The sequence below is a fragment of the Chelonoidis abingdonii genome, chromosome 2 (genome assembly GCF_003597395.2).
Source record: "Chelonoidis abingdonii isolate Lonesome George chromosome 2, CheloAbing_2.0, whole genome shotgun sequence".
NCBI classification, from domain to species: Eukaryota; Metazoa; Chordata; order Testudines; family Testudinidae; genus Chelonoidis; species Chelonoidis abingdonii.
Genome location: NC_133770.1, coordinates 163169630 through 163190628, shown reverse-complemented (window position 1 = coordinate 163190628; position 20999 = coordinate 163169630). Strand labels below are relative to the sequence as shown.

At 49.8% G+C, this 20999-nt stretch overlaps 1 protein-coding gene across 1 annotated transcript; it reads left to right on the top strand.

The window, feature by feature from the left end:
- Window positions 1–1109: 1109 nt before the first annotated feature.
- Window positions 1110–13344, top strand: DUSP26 (dual specificity phosphatase 26). Its single transcript, XM_032806051.2, has 4 exons — window positions 1110–1335; window positions 6684–6934; window positions 10227–10441; window positions 12667–13344. Exons 2-4 carry the CDS (start codon window positions 6756–6758, stop codon window positions 12864–12866), a joined length of 594 nt encoding a protein of 197 aa, XP_032661942.1. The 5' UTR covers window positions 1110–1335; window positions 6684–6755; the 3' UTR covers window positions 12867–13344.
- The last annotated feature ends 7655 nt before the right edge of the window (window positions 13345–20999 follow it).

Below are 20999 nucleotides of genomic sequence, written 5' to 3'. Positions count from 1 at the left end.
CCTAGCCATTCGGTCCCTAGTCTGTAGCAGTGCATGAGATTCTTCCATCCTAAGTGCAGGACTACAAAATTGTCCTTGTTGAACCTCATCAGATTTCTTTTGGCCCAAACCTCCAATTTGTCTAGGTCCCTCTGTATCCTATCCCTACTCTCCACCGTATCTAACACTTCTCCCAGTTTAGCGTCATCTGCAAACTTACTGAGAGTCTACGCCATCCTCCAGATCATTAATGAAGATATTGGACAAAACCAGCCCCAGGACCGACCCTTGGGGCACTCCACTTGATATCGGCTGCCAACTAGACATGGAACCATTGATCACTACCTGTTGAGCTCAGCAATCTAGCCAGCTTTCTATCCACCTTATAGTCCATTCGTCCAGCCCATACTTCTTTAACTTGCTGGCAAGAATACTGTGCGAGATCATACCAAAAACTTTGCTAAAGTCAAGGAATAACACATCCACAGCTTTCCCCTCATCCACAGACCCAGTTATCTCCTCATAGAAGGCAATTAGGTTAGTCAGGCATGACTTGCCCTTGGTGAATCCATGCTGATTTATCTGAGTATATCTCACTTAACCATTTCCTGACATTGCAGGTGACTCGGGCACTGCTGCACCTTGGTCCCTCCTATTCTCTGCCTGCAGCACATCATAGTCTTGTCTCCTGCGGACTGTCATACTTTGATCTCATTTCAGTTGTTGGGTTTAGTGTGCGGGTGCTGGGTGGCACTGGTGGTCTGTGATATACAGGTCATACTGGATGATCTGGCGGTCCCTTCTGGCCTTAAACCCTATGACTCTATTCCCAATTATTATTACTATTCATAATAATAACTAGCTCTTAGATGGCGCTTTTCATCAGTAGAATAGTCTTTCTTTCCTTTTTTATTTCCTGTAGCTAGCTTGTATTGTGTGGGGGGATAGGAGACGGTGAGCACAGAGATATGGAGAAGAATTTGTGTGTGTTTGGATGCATGTGCATATTCTTGTAGCTGTGCATGTGTATTTCCATGCATAGGAATGTGTGTGTGTGTGTGTGTGTGTCTCTATGTGTGTGCATGCACCTACACGTGTGTGTTTGCATGGGATGTTCTGTGTTTGTGTCAATCTCCCTCTGTTTTCTCTCTCTCCCCCCACCTCCACCCACACACACACGATGATATAAACAAACCTGCCTCTGGACATGTCATGGCTTAAAATAGATGTTCATATATCAGCCTTCCTACAGCAGCAGCGGCGGCAGCAGCAAGAGCTGCAGCAGTAGGAAGACATGGCCGACTGGATCTGACTAGAAAAGTCACCCTGAGCTGAGAAATCACAGCCTGCACGAAGGTAGAGTAACAGGGGTGGGTGTCTCCCTCCCGTTTGTCTGTCTTTCTGTCTCTTTGCTGCGTGTGTGGAGTTGGACAGCCTGCCCGGGTGCGATAACATCTATGCAGAGCAGCCGTGTGTGTAGGCAGGGTCTGTCTGTCTATCTGTCTCTCTCCTCCCTCCGAGCGCAGCGTGAGAATGGCAGGAGTGGCAGAGGCAGCTATGTACCTGTTAGCAAGAGTCGCTGAATGCAGTAGCTCACCCTGTGTTTTAATACAGGAATGGGCCACATCTCCCAAGTAGCAATGGTGTTTTGGGAACTTGCTCTGGGTCTTGTATATCAGGTAGCAATTGGTGATATTTACCAGCAAGAGCCCATTGCACATCAGCACCCAGTGGGTGTTGGGGGCAGAAGATGAAGGTGAGATACATCGGTGAGGCCTATCGAGTTACATGCCAGAGTGGATCTGTCCCACAGATTCTCAGGCTTGTCTCCACTGCAATCAAAGGTGGGGTTGCAGCTCAGGCAGGCACACCCCTGCTAGCTTTAATCTAGCTAATGCAGCTAAAACTAGAGGTATTGTCAACTTCCAGAGATCAAAAATCAGGAGTTGGGGTCACCAAAATCATGAGATTGGCCCAAAAATCATGACATTTTTTTTAAAAGATTTTTTTTTTAAATTGGTATCTTGATGTTTGAATTCCCCCTGCCCATCATAAGGTGTGTGCATGTGACTGTTAGTGTCACCCACGCTCCCATGTGTACTGGGCAAGGTGATTTTGACCCCTGCAACAGGAGCTCTTACCCCCACATCTGCTGATCTCCTGCCCAGCAATTAATCCTGTCTCCCATCAGTTCTGTCCCCACCCAACCCCACTCAATTCACCCCCAAACCCCCATCATCTCCACCCCATCATTTCAGCCCCCCTGCCCTATCGACCCCCACTTCCCTCAGTTCACCCTCCCAGCACCACCCCATCTGCTCAGAACCCACCATCAATACAGGCCCCCCACCCCATCAGCCCACCCACCCTCCTCATTTCAGCCCCCCTGCAGCTCCCAGCCTCACCTCTGCTCCTTAGGGTTCTTCACCCTCCCTAGCCCTGGGGGGCTGCAGTGGGGTCCCCTCTCCCATTTACCAAGCCAGCAGGGGAGCAGCTGCCCGGGGCAGCTGGCAGGATTTCTAAATAAAATTAAGTCTCACTTTTAGAACTGTCAAACGTCGTGGGGATTTTTTTTTTCCAGTGATTCAATTGCTTATTTGAGATTTGGCCCTACCCCCCTTCTTTATGTCTGAAGTTTCTCTTCCCTGCTGGGTGTAACCGTGCTGTCTCTTCTCTCTACTTGATAGCTTGATGGCTTTTTTTATCTGATATGTAAATAAATTCTCATTGTCTGTCAAAGTACTGTGGACGTAACTGCCCAGTGGAGAAACCACATTCCTTTGATTGAGGTTGGGGTAACTCCTGTTGGACAGGAAACTCATTTTCAGAATGTGGCGGGGCTGGGGAAAAAAAATATCTACATTTGAGAGTTCTATCGCCAGATCATGAGTGACTCATGAGGCTTTATTCTACTCAGAAATCGCGACTCTCCCAATCAATTTGCGAGAGTTGGCATGTCTGCAGGTATACAAACCCACCCGGAACTCTGGATATCTACTTGCATGTGCAGCCTACACCAGGGTCTGTGTTGACAAGTCTTCGCTGCTATTTTTAGCCATGTTAGTAGATTAAAGCTAGTGCAGATATGTCTACCTGAACTGCAGTCACACCTCCAATTACAGTAGGCGTACCCTTAGCCAACCATGGATCTGCTTGTAGCCTTATATTAGGGGCCACGGTATGGGCCAAGCTTGGATGGGCCCAGGCTGAAGGGCCTGCTGGAACATGAGCAGACAGACACCCCACAGCATTGTGCTGATGATGATCCCAGCTGTAGTGTGCTGCCCACAAGCTTACCAGGTATTTATTCCTGGAGCCAGCAGGTCAAACATTCAGCAGAGTGCAGGAGACATAGGGCCAACTCTGGACCATGGTATACGCTGCTGTTACTATCTGTGGTAACTGCACCCAGTCATACCAGGGCTGAGGGGGAACTCTGGCTCCAGAATGTTCTATTCCATGCCCTGCACACCCATGTTCAAGGCAGCATCCAAAATACCCTGCAGGGAATAAACTGTTGCAAGAGGTCAGTAGGGAGGGAAGTATTTAGCAGGTCTCTCTAGATCCCTTCCAAATTCTGCAGTGCCTTCATGATGTTTGCAACCTGTGTGCACAATCAGGTAAGTGTCTAGGGCAGGCCTGCACAACTTGTAAAGTGGCGAGGGCCACATTACTCCGAAGAAAACAGCTGAAGGCCGAAACCTCCTGGCCCCGCAGAAACATCCCACCCCAGGGTCGCCCAGCCCTGCAGAAACAAACCCTCCTTCCCCAGCCCCACCCCACCAAAACAGCTGTGGGCCAAAAAGGAAGGTTGGGGGTGGGGAGGTGATACTTTATTTTAAATCAACCAGGGGCTCCCAGCTGAAGAGGTGGCTGGGAGCCCTCAGCGTCAAATTAAACGGCCCAGGGCTCTGGCGGCTGGGGCAACCCGGCTCTAGGTTTTTTGCTGCCCCAAGCAAAAAAAGATTTGGCTGCCCCCCCCGTCCCAGCCCTGGGCTCCCCCCTGTACCCTCCTGCTGCCCCACTCCTGGGCTCTCCCCCAACCCACCCACACACACCCCCAGCCGCCCCAGGATGGGTCATTCAGCAGGAATTTTGAATGTGCACAAAACACAGACAGGACTAGTTCCCATATGAGTTACAGAGCTGCAGTAAAGTGACAATTTTCAGCTTGTGGATGGAGGATATCTGATGCTAATTATAAGGCTGGCCCCATAAATGAGGAAATGTTAGGTGCCTTATTATTCTTTTGTTCCACTCTTTCTTTCTATGGGGAATTGCCAATGCAATACTACTGTCTTCTTTTAAACAACAAAAAGGCAATGCTGTTGAAATGCAATCAGTCTAATAAGCATTTCTTCTCAATTTATCACTTTTTCTACAGCAAGTTACAATGGATCAGTATATTTGATTTGAGAGAAATGAAGTACAGCTGCCCAAACTGAGCTTTGATACCCTGAATTTGAGGTGTTCAATCTGGAAAGCAGATGCTGGAGCGGGTGGGCTGTGGATCCGTGGGAGCATGGCAGCAACATGTCTGGACTGCTGGAGCCAGAACCGCTGGTCTGAGTGCACGGTAGGGGCTGGGAGTTGAGAAGGGTAGGGTTCCAGGGTGCAGTCAAGGTACAGCGAGCAGGGGGGTTGAATGGGCGGAGATTCGGGGGGGCTGTCAGGGGACAGGCAGCAGATTGGATAGCATGGGGTTCCAGGGGTTTATCAGAGGAAGGTACAGATGGGTCCTGGGGGAACTTGGGCGGTCCTTCAGGACGGGGAGTTGGGGACCAAGAAGAAGGGAAGCTTAGATAGGGCTGGGGTCTCATGGGGCAGTTAGGGGCAGGGGTCTCGGGAGGGGGCAATCAGGGGACAAGGAGCAGCGGCATTTAGATAGGGGGTGGGGTCCTGGGGGGCAGTTAGGGGCAGGGGTCCCAGGAGAGGGGTATCAAGGGACAAGGACTAGCAGTGCTTAGATAGGGGGTGAGGGTCCTGTGGGGCAGTTGGGGCAGGGGTCCGGGGAGGGGGCAATCAGCGGCCGCAGGCGGGGATTCAAAGGGCTCTGGGGTGCCCGAAGCCGCGGGGAGCTCTGAGCCCTTTAAATCCCAGCCGCGGCTGGGAATCTCTGCGGGCAGCCCAGAGCCCTTTGAATCCCACCTTGGCTGGAATTTAAAGGGCTCTGGGCTCCCCGCCACTGCCGGCAGCCCAGAGTCCTTTGATTCCTGGCCACTGCTGACATTTAAAGGGCTCTGAGCTCCGCACCGCTGCCGGGATTCAAAGGGCTCTGGGCTGCCCGCAGAGCACCGTGTGTGGGAGATTTAGAATCCCCCCACGGGCCGTAAGTTGTGCAGGCCTGGTCTAGGGGTTTCTTCCTTTGGCAACACCAGCTGCTGCCCCTTGCTGAGGGCAGGATGCCAGACCGACCGAACTGATGGTCTAAGCCAGCAAGGCAAATCTGAGGTCACTCCATTTCCCCTTTTAGCCTCTGAAAACAATTGGCCAGTGCAGAGCCACTGATGGGAATGGAGTTGAGATGTGACACTTTGGATGGGTTCCAAATGCTTGGAGGCAGCTCCAGGCAACAGCTGAGGCAACGCATCAACAGCAGCAGCACCATTCAGCTGGCTGCATTGAGGAGGAAGGCAGCAAAGAAGAAAAATGTTCCCAGAGCTGAGGCTTTGTTACTGAGGCCGTGTACATCCCCCATATGGGTGAGACTGTCCCGGGAGGCTTGTTGTAGGTGTGAGAAAGGAGGCAACTTGGTCTTGCGGCTAGACCACAGGACTGGGAGTCAGGCCTCTTGAGTTCTATTGCTTAGCAATAAAAGTCTCATGCCCTACGATTAACACCTCCCACCCCAAACCCAGAGCAGCCTCCAAGCTTTTCAAATGCAGCAGGGGGTTGCTGGACCAAGAGAAGTTAAGACAGCCTCTCCCTCCCCTCAAACTGTTTTTATTGGTACACGACAGGACGATGCCCAGTGAGACCCCATGTGACACCATATGAAATCCTCTGCCTGCTTCTCCTCCCAGCCCCAGAGCCTGGCACCAGGCCCAGTGTCTTCACTGCCTGCCAGCTCCTCCAATCCTAGGTTGGCGCAGCCCGCTCTTGAGTTGGCATCATGACTCTGGCAGCCAATGGCCTCTAGCCAGTTCAAAGGGAAGGCAGCAGCTCAGCTACTCCATCATTCCATAAATAGAAAGCCCTGGGTACTCTGGTCCTGCCAGTGTGGCACTGATCCAGCAGAGCATGCTTTGCCATGAAAGGGGGTGCACAAGTGGGCTGAAGGCTTTGGTGACTCCACTTCTTCCTTTGCTTGGTTCACAGTGCTCTGGCCCCATTAAAATCTCCCCAAATGCGCCGCCTTCCAGGAGGGAAGCCGATGATGTAGTGCCCCCTCCTGACATTGGGAACCCATGGGCAGAGAGGGCTCTACATCTGCAGCTAGTTGTTCATATAGTCAGGTTGTTGGGAGGATCTGCAGGGCTGCTTTGAGGTATTCTGATGCACGACCAACTCACCCCAGTTCCAGTGGAACCAGGAGTCTCAGCCCAAAGCTGCTTGACCTGGGTCTCCCACTCAGGAAGAAGCAGCTAGATTTGTGTGTGTGTCAGGGAGGCAGGGAGTCTCTGAGCTGATTGCTTATCACTTGGGAAAGGGCTTGGCAATATTCCCATGCCGGTGTCACCTAATTGCATATCCATTATTTACAGGACGGGACTGTGGGTCACAGCAGCAGCAGTGTTGTTGACCACTGGGATGCATCGTGGGTCTCGGGAGCTCCAATGGCTTTTATGTCCAGGTTCTCCAGAAGCAGCTCCAGGTCACCCAGCCGGGGGTCTCAGGAAGACACCAGCAACCACTCCATCCTCAGTGTCTTTGAGCTGGAGAGGCTGCTGTACACAGGGAAGACGGCCTGTAACCATGCAGATGAGGTCTGGCCAGGACTCTACTTGGGAGACCAGTAAGTAAGGGCCCAGGGGATGGAGGCACAGGCCCCCGGTCATGAGGGGAAGTGGGAATTGGTGAGGGTGGGAAAGAAGAGGGAAAGGGACTCAGTAGCATAGTTGTGGAAAGGGGCACGGACTGGGGAGGAGGAGACTGCAGCGCCAGTGTGTGTGTCTATGTGTGTGTGTGTGCGCACGCGCGTGCGGTATTCCCAATGCCAAGCATTCAGGCAGCCCCCTCCCGCCAACCCCCAAATCCTGAGCCATTTAAAATAATAAATTTTGGGCTCTTTTTATTAGCCTCCTGGTTTCCGAGCCTGTGTAGCACATTCAGGTCACGTTTTCAAGCTTTTCTCTGCAGCCACAAGGGCTGAAAACTTACTTTTTGTTTTAATGAAAGCAGGGATTCCCCAGTAATAAACTGATTCCAGGCACAGGGGCTACAAGAAAAACAATGTGTGGGTGTCCCCATCCTTTCCGTTTGGGTTAGTGGCACTCAAAAATGGCCCCTGAGAGTAAAGGTATCCATGTAAAAAGACCCACCACACACAAACCGGACACAACAAGCACCTTAGTTTGCAGCAAGGAAGATTTAGGTGGTATATTAGGAAAAACTTTCTCTAAGGTAAAACACTGGGTGATTTAATTATTAACCAGTTTAAATTATTAACTCATCAGGATGCTTTTACTATGTTATTAACCAATTGTCATTGATAAAATAATAATACTTGGTCAGAATATCCAAGAAAAAATATATATAGTAAATGAAACAATGAATTCACATGATTGTGGCTCTTTTGGGTAATGTTGATTGCTAATTTGGCTCTTGAATCACTGAGGTCTGAGTATCACTGCTCTAAGGACAGTTAAGCAGTGGAACAGTTTACCTAGGGAGGTTGTGGAATCCCCATCACTGGAGGTTTTTAAGAACAGATTAGACAAACACCTGTCAACAATGGTCTAGGTCAGGGGTCCCCAACGCAGTGCCTGCGGGCACAATGGCGCCCACTGGGGCATCTAAGCGTGCCCGCGTACTGGCCAGCGGACGAGCATTCACTGAAATGCTGCCAAAATTCAGCGGCATTTCGGCGGCGATGCCTCTCAATGACATTGCTAGTTGGTGGCATTTCAGAGGATGCTCATCCGCCACCACAGTCCTCCATGGCTCGTCGTCTGACGCCCGCCAGACAAAAACGGTTGGGAACCACTGGTCTAGGTTTACTTGGTCCTGCCTCAGCATGGAGGGCTGGACTAGATGCCCTGGTCTACACTGGGTGGAGCTCGACCTAAGATACGCAACTTCAGCTATGAGAACATGTCTTTAGGTTGACTTACCGCAGTGTCTTCATGGCGCTGAGTCGACTGCTGCCGCTCCCCCGTCGACTCCACCTGCGCCTCTCATGGCGATGGAGTACCAAAGTCGATGGGAGAGCACTCAGGGATTGATTTATCACATCTAGACTAGACACAATACATCGACCTCTGATAAATCGATCATTACCTGCCAATCCAGTGGATCATTACCTGCCTGATGATTTCTTGAGGTCCCACCCAGCCTGACATTTCTATGATTCTATGCTCAAGAGGTCAGGGAAACCAAGGGTACACGATTAAGGGGCACTAGCAGACCTGTAAAGAGGTAAGGGGAACCCAGACTGGTATAGCAGAGGGGCTGTGGGTCAGGATTGAGGCCCATTGGCAGGAGCTGCGTGGGGAGCCCCAGGCTAGAATCACTTGGGGGTGAGAAAGCGAGAGAAATGTGTTTCAGAGCAGTAGCCTGTGGTAAACGTCTGTCCCAAATCTGAACTTTAGCGTACAACATCTGGGTGCTTACTGTGAACCTCTCCCAAGCTTATACCCAGCTTGGATCTGATATCGCTGCCACCAACCAGGATTTTTAGGGTTCCTGGTCACCCCGAGTCACCCCAACCTTTTCCTGGGGGACCCCCCCAAGACTCAGAAGTATGAGTCTACCGGCAAAGGAATGATCTCCCCTCCCTTCTCCCCTCTGGATCCGATTGTTAACCGGCCTCGGTGAGCAAAGCTCTGAGCAGTGAGGATGAATGCAATCTCTTTACATTACAAACCCAAAGAAACTTGTCTCGTCTCTCTGCAAAGAGACAAGCCTTAAGCACAGAACAGAGCTCTCTCTCTCTTTCCCCGTAACTTTTTTCCCACCCTCTCTAGCCTGTCACATATGTAACAGGACTCCGGGCCAGAACGTTCCTCTCCCTTGTGCCTCACTAGGAAAGAAATTCACAAATTTTAAAAAGAAAACTTATATAAAAGAAGGAAAAATACAAAACAATAATACTGCATTAGAGATTCAATACAGGCTCTTGCTTATAAGAAAATATGATAACAGTCTGATTTAAAAGATAGTCCAATTAAACCAGTCCAGCAAATCACACCCATGTAAATACAAATCAAAGCACATCACAGCTGATTACTTTGGTTCCTTTGTACTCACACTTTATAGTAGAATATTTGAAAGAAGATGGAGTTAGAAGAAAAGCTGTTTACTCACAGCGCGAGGAAAACAAAAAGACCGCCGAGTTTCCAGTTCCTTCCCAGACTTTAAAAAAAATCCAGGTCTCTGACTGGTCCTCTGGTCAGGTGTTTGGTTCCCCCTTTGTTCACCCTTTACAGGTAAAAGAAAATTAACCCTTACCTATCTACTTATGACATAGCCGTGTTAGCCTGTATCAGCAAAAACAACGAGGAGTCCTTGAGGCATCTTAGAAACAAACACATTTATTTGGGCATAAGCTTTCATGGGCTAAAACCCACTTCATCAGATGCATGGAGTAGAAAATACAGTAGCAGGTACAAATACACAACACATGAAAAGATGGGACTTGCCTTACTAATGAGACAATTCAATTAACAGTAGGATACCAAGGGAGGAAAAATCACTTTTGTAGTGGTAATGAGAGTGGCCCATTTCAAACAGTTGACAAGAAGGTGTGAGTAACAGTAGGGGGAAATTAGGTTTAGGTTTAGGTTTTGTAATGACCCAACCACTCCTAGTCCAGAGAAATGTGGATTGCTAGCTGGGGAATGACAGATTTTCTTATTTTTTATTTCTTTTAGTGTACCCACCAGAGGACTCCTCCTCCCCCCTACACTTTCTTCTGGCTTGTTCCCTGCAAGCCAAAAATCCATGCTGGCCTGGCCCAAGTAGCTCTCCCCTCCCTAGAACCAGTTCTAGCAGACAATACTTGCACAGTCCACTGCCAAGAAACACCCCCTGCTCAGCTCCCACCACATAAGATCCCCCATTTTAACCCTTTTCTCCCTTCTCCACAGAGATATAGCAGCCAATCGGCGTGAGCTGGCCCGCCTGCACATCACCCACATACTCAATGCCTCGCACAGCAAGTGGAGAGGAGGTGCTGAGTACTATGAGGGCACCGGCATCCGCTACCTAGGCATCGAGGCCCATGACTCGCCCAGCTTCGACATGAGTCCTTACTTCCACCCCTCAGCTGACTTCATCCACCAGGCGCTGAGCAAGAGAGGAGGTGAGGGGCAGAGGAGGGGTTGGAGGAGAGGGAGCAGGGGTTGGGATGAGGAGCTTGGCTGGGCAAGAGGAGAGGCCGTGTCCAACACTCTCATCTCTAGTCACCTTCTTTCCTTATAAACACGCCACCCAGGGTTCTGTGCTGGAAGCTGTGGAGATACCATTAGCAAGACATGGGGATCCTCACTCCCACCTCCATGTGATTGGCTCAGAGAAATCTCCCAAATCCATCTACTTCTGGAGTCTATGAAACTGCCACCATAACGCCAGGGTCACCATGTTGGACCAGCACAATGATCCTTCTAGCTCAGTATCAGACCTCCTGCTGCACCAGAACAGAGCCACCTCCATCTATACTGGGATCAGCTATACTAGAGCAATGGTCCAGCTAGCCCAGTATCCCAGCAGCCACCATTGTGGAAGGGAGCCAGGCCCCAATTATGGGCCATGGCCTGACCCTTTCATGCCACCCTGCTGCAACAAATAGGCCAGATCTGAGGTGGATCCCTTCCTCTCACAACACTGGGAATTCTTATGGTGCTAGGGGGTATAAGCAAACCCTGGTATAACGGTAAGCCAGGGCTGCGGCATGGATCTAGAGCAGGATGGGATGGATCTGGAGTCCCCAGACGAGACCAGGATTCAGGAGGTCCCTAGTGGAGTACAAGCATCTTTGGCCTCCCACACTCAGGAGGCGCAGCTCAGAGTCTGGCTCGTAGGGACCGTGGAGTATGGCAGTGTCATAAACAGATCAGAAAAGTTAATAGCACAGAAGTACTTTGTGTCTCTTTGACTGTAAAGGGTTAACAAGTTCAGTAGCCTGGCTGTCACCTGACCAGAGGACCAATCAGGAGCCGGGATACTTTCAAATCTTGAGGGAGGGAAGTTTCTGTGTGTGCTGTTAGTTTTTGGTTGTTGTTCACTCTGGGGGCTCAGAGGAACCAGATGTGCAACCAGGTTTCTCTCCAATCTCAACCTGATGTTATTTTATTCAGGGTGTGAGACCACCAGGGACTGGGTTCTGGATCACCAAGGGAACTGGTGGGGAGAAAGGAGGGAGGGGAGAGAGAGGCTATTTCTCTCTGTATCAGGATTACCGTCTCTCTCAGGAAGAGTCTGGAGGGGGAAGGAGAAGGAGGGGGGAAGGTGAATTTTCCTCTGTTTTGTGATCCAAGGATTAAATCACACAGTGATCTTCCAGGGTGACCAGGAGGTAGCCTGGACAGGCAAATGGTTTATGAGTTGGGGAAAGGTTTTTCTTTCCTTGTGTTGAGATCCAGAGGGTCTGGGTCTTGGGGGTCCCCGGGCAAGGTTTTGGGGGGACCAGAGTGTACCAGGCACTGGAATTCCTGGTTGGTGGTAGCAGTACGGGTTCTAAGCTGGGGATTAAGCTTAGAGGAATTCATGCTGGTACCCCATCTTTTGGACGCTAAGGTTCAGAGTGGGGATTGTACCATGACAGGCAGGTTGAAAATGTTGCTCTCAAAACTGTTGTTCATGAAAGATTGTTCATTGAAAGATTCAAGGAAGATTGTTTTTTTGACTAAACAACATTTTTCACTAAAACTAAAGGATCTGCTTTCCATGCAATGCTTCATTTTTTCACTGAAAAAAAACAAACCAAAAAGTTTTTGATTTTCTACCAAAAACGTTAACTATTTAGCCATACGCTGGAATACATTGATTGGAAATGCTGCAGCAGAGCCTCATGGGAGTTGTAGTTCAGTGGCCTTACGTTCCCATTCTCCTTGTTGGAGCTGGGCTACCTAGCCAGATATCATCTCCCATGATTCACTATGGCTGAGGGACTTTCATGATGCATCACCTCCCCTGCCCAAAATGAGAGACTGTGGTGCTGCTATGCTTATAAGAAGCACTACAGTGCATCCTGGCAGATGTTATCTGGCCTGTCCACCCAGCTTAGAGAGGAAAATGAGGGCATGAACCATTCAAACGACTGCTCCCACAAGGCACCACAGCAGTATTTCTGAATCAAGATAATTCAGATTTTGATTTTTCAATGAAAGTCAACTTTTTCCAAGGGAACCTTCCTCCCCTGCCATTGTGTGACCATTTGTCCCATCTAACCCTGTATCCTAACTCCTGCACTGGAGTGACCATCTCACCTGCACTATTATAGGACTGTTTCCTGGACTTCCCTAACCCCAGGAAGTGGGGCCTTGGGGCTGTAGCCCTTCTGTGACACAGCTCCCCTTCTCCCCGCAGGAAGGATCCTCGTACACTGTGCTGTTGGGGTGAGCCGCTCAGCCACCTTGGTCCTCGCCTACCTCATGATCCGCCACCGTATGACCCTGGTGGAAGCCATAAAGACGGTCAAGGATCACCGCGGCATCATCCCCAATCGGGGTTTCCTGCACCAGCTGGTCTCCCTGGACAACTCGCTGAGGCTGAAGCGGCGAGCATGAGCGCGGAGGAGAGAGGGCACTGTTCAGCATCCGGTACTCAACCCAACCCTACTGCCAACTGAGCAGCAGACACAGGGCTTTCATCATGGGCCAGGCATTTGGCAGGTGCAGCTGGACTCCCTCGGCCCATGTCCACCCTGTCCTGGGGGGTCTTCAAGGAGTGGAAGCTATTCAGAGGGGCCCCCAACCTGCAGTCTTGTCGTCTATGGAGGCCTAACATGCAACCGCCTTCCAAGCTGCAAGACTTAGAGGTGTACCCTGGCTCTGGAAAGGCCACACGGGTTGGTTCTGCCAGAGGGCACACCCAGGTAGCAAGCCAGCCCTGCCTGTTGTTGCTGCGAGATCCAAGCTGCGTGCATTTCTTGGTGGCAATGAGAATTAGGCATGGCCCATGGAGCCGTAGACTAGGGGTGCCCTCAATGTAAAACATTTACCTGTCAGAATAAAGTTACTGCAGAGGAAAAACATATGTCCCCCCCCCTTCTGTGTTTTGGATCATCTTTTCCCAGAACCCAAAGGAGGTTGAGAGAGAGGTTCTAGACTGTGTGTATTCAGGGATCACATCCCACGAAAAAGTTGAAATGCTGCTGCCTCTTCACTGGTAGCTCCATGTGCAAAATATACTGATATATTGACTGTGGGGAAGTCAAAGGTCCAATCAGCCAGTGCTTAGAGATCTGAAAAAACTGTGTGTGTGTTTGTGTGTAAGGAAGACAGTGCTTAAAGTGCAGCCCTCAGCAACCCTACTCAGATTAGGGTGGAGTTTTTTTTTTTTTGGGGGGGAGGCTTCAGGACCAGATTGCGGTTACATTCACATCTAAGCTACCAAAAGGTGACAGGCTATGTCGCATTTCAATGATGTTGGCCAACCTAATAATTTCAAATGATGATTTGTAAGCAAAGTCTAAATGAGCTCTCCCTGACAGCTAATGATGAGCTGGGGNTTTTTTTTTGGGGGGGGGGGGGTCTGCTACGCCTCTTGTGACCCTTTCCACTTTAAGCCTGCAATCAACTCTTCATGATCCTCTCCCAGCCCCTGGGCTGAGGTTAGGTTTGTGAGAAGGAAGCAAATCCCATCTACCTAAAGGCATCTACCTGACAGGATGGGGTGGGCTGGGGGAGGGAGTGTTGTCTCCCTCCTTATCTCTGCAGTGAGGGATATAAGAATTGTGTTAAGAGGCCCCTCCAGCCCTTCTCCTCACTGGGACATGGGGACCCCCCCACAGAGCTACTGGAGGGAATGAGCCAGCAAAGGACTAAGAAACCGAGACCCTAGGGATGGGCCTGGAACAAAATGCTTGGGAGAGGTGGGATCCTGATCCCATGGCAATAGCCAGAGTACCCAGTACCTCCGAGGGACAGGCTCCAACTTTGAAGCTTGGGTTCATTTCTAGAACAGTGTTTATACATGGGCTTTGGAGGGAGGAGGGTTGAGTGCGATGAGCTTTGAGGAGTATCTGTCCCGTTTTTGGTGAGGGGAAGGTGGCCATATCTTAAAAAGTCTACTGACATCAGGGCAGTCACTAACTAACTTCCAGAGCAGCAGACTCTGAGCAAAGACTGAGTGGGCACATAGCCTGAGTGCCCCTCCGCCACAGGCAGATCAAACCAGCCCGGCCTCTGCCATATTCCATATATGCCATATACTCTGCAGCATGGGGCATGGGTCACTTGCTGAAGGATTCTCTGCACCTTGAAGTCTTTAAACCATGATCTGAGGACTTCAGGGACTCAGACATAGGTCAGGGGTTTGTTGAGGGAGTGGGTGGGTGAGATTCTGCAGCCTGCATTGTGCAGGAGGTCAGACTAAATGATCATAATGGTCCCTTCTGACCTTGAAGTTTATGATTCTATGACTCTACATTCCCAGGATTGCTGCCAGCTGCATTCATTGCCACCCTGCTAAAAAGTTTCTCTGCATAAATAAGACTCAGGGAGCCATACTACCAATGACCACAAGGGAGCAGCACAAGATCAAAGAGTCATCCTCCCTCACCAGCATTTCAGGTGGCTTCACTGTGACACGGTTTTCCATCCCTGCAGGAACACGTTTGAGATTCAGCTCTCAAGATAACTAGACTCCATATTTGGGCCCAGCTATCTCCCCATATTACTAACTTGAAGCTCCAGACCCCCATGTTGCAAAGGAACCGCTTCCCACCCCTCCCACTTTTAGGATTTTGGGATGGGGACTGGGAGTGGTCACAAGCAAAGGTGGGTGTAAAGTCCTCTCCTGAGGAGCTCCAATTCCCCCTCCAGATTCTATGCTTCACCCAGAGGTATTCTCCTCCCTGTGCCAGTGGGCTGGGTTTCAATGGTGCCAGCAAAGCTGATGCCTTGGCATAGGAGTACCTGCATGAGGTTACCTTACCGCACAGCACCACTGGCCAGGCGCATTATCATGGGGGTTCTCCTTTTGCAGAGGCACCAGATATCGTCCAGTTCTGGAGACTGTGCTGGAGGGGACCGACAGCCTGATCTGCCTTGCCAAATCCTAGCTCAGTGTGAATGGATGGGTGGCCAAGTAGGAGGCTGTCCATAAACTATGTAATGCATTAGGGGGGTGGGTGGGTCCCTAATCTGGCATGTTTGTTTCAGTGTTACAAAATGTTACAGGGATAACATCTGGGTCGCAATAATCACCCAAAAAGGGGTCATGTAATGGATGGACCAGTCTCATGGAGGCAGAAAGCAAAAGAGAAAGTCTTTTCCAACTGAAGGAAGAAGGCAGGTAACAAACCCGTGAAATAAAAGGCCTGAGGCCCACAATCTACAGTGGAGCTGGTGGGGAGAATCAGCCCCAAGATATAATACAATACAATGGATTAGAACACAATACAAAGAAATGCTTAACCCACTGTCATGAATTGTATCAACCACCAGATGGTGATGTTGCTCTCTGCCAAAAGAAGCCAGGCCACGGAAACCAGGACCAGCAAAAATTAGCTTCCCTGACAACTACGCAGAGACAAAAGTCTCCTTTTAACCTCTAGGAGCAGGCTGTACCCTTAAACACGCTGAAGGCTCACGCGGCAGCAACAGCAGCTCTGAGAGCGTCAGGGGTCTGGGAAGGTCAAGGGGAGGTGTTTCTGGGCTGCTCTCCAAAGCACCTAAATTGGGTATGCCTGGCACATCCCAAGCAAGGATGTCAGTGTTGGTTCTGCAGCAGTCATCCTGTCTGGCTGCTGGTACTGTGCGAGAGCAGCTCATATATCCACTAAGGAATCTCCTGCTTGGTTTGATCTGAGCCCAGCAACCAAGACAGACTATTACTGGTACATAAAGGACTCACCAAGTCCTCACCCTTCATAGCTCAGGGCATGTCTACACAGAATTTTGGGGACAAGCCTCCAGGCTGGGTTGACAGACTCAGAGGTTGGCACAGTCAGATCTTGAATTGGCAGACTTGGACTAGCGGGACTCACACAAGCACTCTAAAATAGCTGTGTACACAGAGCTTTGACATTGTGCTGCGGCTGGAGCTCATGCTCTGAAGAGCACCCACCTCCCTAGGCTTCAGAGCCCAGGTTGCAATTTCAACGCGCTGTCTGTACAGCTATTTCTGTCAACCCAGCCTGGGAGACTCACTCCAAAATGCCGTTTAGACATACACTTGGGGACTGGAAAGAGACTAAGTGAAAAGCAGTCCCTTCTTACCCCTCATGTCTGATCCCTGTAGGTCTCTAGTTCACACTTGCTGACTTCCCTGGCTCAGCGTTTGAACTATGCTTGTACTGAAACCTTTAGAACGATGGGCCTCTGCCCTAGCTCCTTGGAAAGCGGCCTTCTGGGGTTCATCTAAGCAACTCAGGCTGGTCCCATCTGCAGTTGTGTTCCACGTTGCTCCCAACAGTCACAGGAGGGCACGCAAGAACAAATTTCCAATGAGCCAGACAGGATTCAGAGTCAAACTGTGCACAGTTGTTCTTACTGAAGTGCACTTGATCTGGAATTGTGGGAGTGGCCATGGTTGCCAGAAGTTTTATTGGGGTGCAGGGCCCTGTTTCTTCATGTCTGGTGTGAGGTCCCTTCTCCCCATGGCTGCCAAAGGGAGGGGTGGTGGTTTCAATCTATAACTAGAAATTAGGTCAAGCTGCAAGGTTTGGGTCCAGATTCCCAGCCCTATTCAAGCCCCCAAGCCAGGTAACATGTGACCATTCTAACCACGTTTTGGCAGATTGATCAAAACTGAAACTCAAAACAACCCCCATAGATCAGGCAAGTCATGTGCTGGGAACCAGCCAGTTTGCATAGCTCCCAGTCAAAGCTGTCTGGGGGCTGGGATAGCCTTGCTACCTACACATATACAAGTGGGAGCTAGGGTGCTGCACAAGCCTGCAGTGTAGGAGTGGGGAAACTTGCATGAAGGGCTATGACACAGAGACCAGAGAAATGCGACCCCACCTGATAACTGCAGTGGGCATTCTGCACTTATAAATATAACTGCACCGCAGCTAAGTATTCATCCTCGGACACCTGCTTCTAAAACCACATGCCTATAGTGCCTGAGCTAAAATGTCAGGTGCAGAAAGTAACAGTTCCAACCTATTTATGAGTCAGTTACTAACAGGGGACAAAGACACACTTGGCCAATGTGTTACATGAGAATCAGGCCCAAGGTATTGTAAGTTGTGCCCCAAAATGGAGGATCCTGAAATCAGTGGAGGGTTATGAAAACCCTCTGTGCCTCAGTTTTCCCATTATTTAAAATGGACATGATCATACTTACTCGCCTCTGTAAAGGGCTCTGAGGTCTATGGCTGAAAAGCACTATAGCAGGGCTAATTAGCGGTGGCTATATTATGACCCACAAATACATCACAGTTCAGACCATATTTAGCTGCATTGAACTGGCCCCATTATGTTTCCAGGGGTTGTTGTCCATCTGCTCCTAACATAGCTCCATTCTTCTTCCACTTCCTGACACACTAGCTGGCTGGCAGGGCAGCTTTGTGTATTTAGAACTTGGAGCTTGTAAACATGTGTCATTGAGGGCTCTGATAGCCATGCAAGAGCGATTGGCTCTGTTTGGATGGTAGCCAGGTCATCTGGGACTCCATAACACACCTGGCCCAGTGTCCTGGCAAGACTGAGGGCCCAGGCAAGCAGTGGGCTGGCAGGGTGCCCATCAGGCTCCCAGGGAAACATTGAGAAATGCTTTGCTCCCCCTCTGTCAATGAAAGAGATGTTTATGAGAGATGGGGGAGGAGAGGAGGGCTAGGAATTGTGGCAAAGCCTCCTTAAAAAGGAGTTTGGAAAGGGAGTATTGTATCCCACTTCAAAGGCTTGTATTGTAGACTCTAGGTTGCTCAAGACATGGTAGGACAACACATATGAACTGCCCAGAAAAGACACCAAGAGTATGAACAATAGAGGTGGCTCCAGGAAGCAAACCCAGGGATTTCTGGGTAATAGAGAATGTTGTGCTGGGTCTGGGCAGGGGCTCCATAGGCTCCTCGGTAACTGAGACTATGTAGTTCAACAGGACTCTGGCGATGTTCTGAAAAGTCCTTGCCTGATTTTGTAACTTCACTGCACGTGTTGTGGGCCCTGTTGGTGTGTGGCTCCTGTTGTGGGTCCTGCTGCTAATTAAGCCTTTAACAGTGGGCATGGCCATTGTTTGATAAAGCTGGGGTTAGGGAGGTGAGGGACACAAGGGGAAATTTGTATGATGGTGGATCAGCAAATTAATCCAGTGGGTGAAATCACAGATGCAGCTGTGATGGTGGAAGGTGCAGTGACAGGAGATAGGCCTGAGGACAAAGGGGATGCTGGGATTTTCAGCTGGTGGAAAGACAGAGAGGCTCAAATTCATGCCTGCTAAGCACAACAAAGGGCAGGGCCATGGGGGAGCAACAGCAGCTTTACTTCATCCATTCTGCTTTCCTGTGTTAGGGGCTAGGGGATAGTTTGTCCCTGGTATAAATTAGAGCAGCCCTAACTTGCAGCAGGGGATAGCTGCTTCCCTCCCTCCCCCAGGAATGCCCCGGCACCTGGGGCTTCTACAGGCAGGGGCGGCTCCAGGCAGCAGCACACCAAGCGCGTGCCTGGGGCGGCAAGCCACGGGGGACGCTCTGCCGGTCGCCGTGAGGGCGGCAGGCAGGTTGCCTTTGGCAGCATGCCTGCGGAAGATCCACTGGTCCCGTGGCTTCAATGGACCTCCCGCAGGCATGCCGCCGAATCCGCGGGACCGGGGACCTCCCACAGGCAAGCCGCCGAAGGTAGCCTGCCTGCCGTGCTTGGGGCGGCAAAATACCTAGAGCCGCCCCTGCCTGCAGGAGATGGCATAGATCCAGTTACACTGACTGCCAAGGACAATTCTGATATAATTGGGGGAACTCCCCAGGGGGAACCGTAGAGTGGCTTCACAGCCTCTTTGACCTTAGCTCTGCAAGCCTGAGGTGATCCTGGGTCAATGGAGGAAGCAGATTGAGAGTTATTTTGATGCTGAGCCTCTGTAGCTTCCGACAGGTCCTAGGTGTATTGCTCACATGCCATCCAGAGGAATAGCTTTGAGGGATGGTGCAGCAAGAAGTCCCCATTGCTGAGCCTCGCCTTCAAATCTCTCTACAGCAAGGAGAGCCTTTGCCACTCCAGGAGAGGAAATGCTGGCTCTGTTGGGTGACTACCAGACTTTCTAAGGTATGGAACGTATCAAGCTATGAGCAGATGTGGTTCCTCTAAACCGCTAGCGGTACCCAGAGCGACTGACCTCTTAGAATCGCTGCCTGGGGGTTAGAGTGGCTGATCTGAGAGCCAAGAGTGTACAACAGAAAAGACAGAAGCCCAAACATAATGACACAAGGAAAGTCAGGGGGGGTAGAAATGGGAAACTCTGGTGTTATTGTTGTAGCACCTAGAGGTCCCACTCAGAGATCACCGTTGTGCAGAGTGCTGTACACATATTCTGAACGTTCAGTCCCTGACCCAAAGAACTTCCAGTCTAAGTAACTGTGCTCTTTTGCATTAAAAAAACACTTCATGTCATCTTAGTTCCATGAGCCAGCATTTCTGGGGTTGCTAATTTAGAGCAGAGAAGCTGAGATAATACCAGGCGAGTGTGAGATGGGGAGGAAAATTTGGGTCTGAAATGGACAGTTGAGAAAGATGATTCGTTGCTTTGAGTAAGCGCTCCCTCTCTCTCTCTCTCTCTCTCACACACACACACACACACACACACATGCTTGGCAGAGTGGACATGGACTACAAAACCTTTCAAGTGTAGGGAATGAGTACAAATTCAGCTGATTAGTAGCAAGCAAGTGATGTTAGTATTGCCATTTGGTAGCCCATATTAAATGTATTTGGCAGGTCTCAGGGCTTTTCTACAGGCAGAGTTGAACCAGTTTAACTTTTAGTATGTTGTTAAACTAGTGGAAAAGGCTATGTAACATTCTTATTTCAGTTTAAATTGGACTTATTTCAGTTTAATTTAAGTCAATCACAAACAAGTTTAAGCTAAATCTAAATAAGCCCCTCTTAAACTGACATTGGAGTGTCCACACTATGGGTTTGCATTGGTTTAGCTAAACAGATTAAATTAAACTGGTACAAGTTTGTGTGTAGAAAGGCTGGGGCCTCAGTGGATGGATACCGCTTACGGAGGAAAGACTAATTTATATACTGACTTCTGCCTATTTTTCTGTTTGAAAATTATCCAGAAGCAGTTTACAATTGCCTCAGATTTATTAATTATTGAAATTATTCCCTGAATAAGTTTTCAAATGGGCTCACCATGAGCAAACTGATGAGGTTCAGAGAGCCACAAACTGAGCTGTTCTGGTTAGTATGGATTAGACACATAGATCACATGGCATTGTTTCTTTCCCTGATTGGATGAGTGTAACTATTAAAATCAGGTTTCTGTTGCTGAGATTCATGTTGACAAATATGTCAAATTTGGTTTGCACAGATTATTAAACATAAGAACAGCCATACTGGGTCAGACCAAAGGTCCATCCAGCCCAGTAGCCTGTCTACCACCAATGGCCAATGCCAGGTGCTCCAGAGGGAGTGAACCTAACAGGTAACAATCAAGTGATCTCTCTCCTGCCATCCATCTCCACCCTCTGACAAACAGAGGCTAGGGACACCATTCCTTGCCCATCCTAGCTAACAGCCATTAATGGACTT

Excerpts from the sequence above, each read along its gene's own strand:
- DUSP26 (XM_032806051.2), top strand. The coding sequence starts at position 6,756 with ATGGCTTTTATGTCCAGGTTCTCCAGAAGCAGCTCCAGGTCACCCAGC. Across the intron at positions 6,935-10,226 it reads GGACTCTACTTGGGAGACCA|AGATATAGCAGCCAATCGGC; the intron begins GTAAGTAAGGGC and ends CCTTCTCCACAG. Across the intron at positions 10,442-12,666 it reads GGCGCTGAGCAAGAGAGGAG|GAAGGATCCTCGTACACTGT; the intron begins GTGAGGGGCAGA and ends TTCTCCCCGCAG.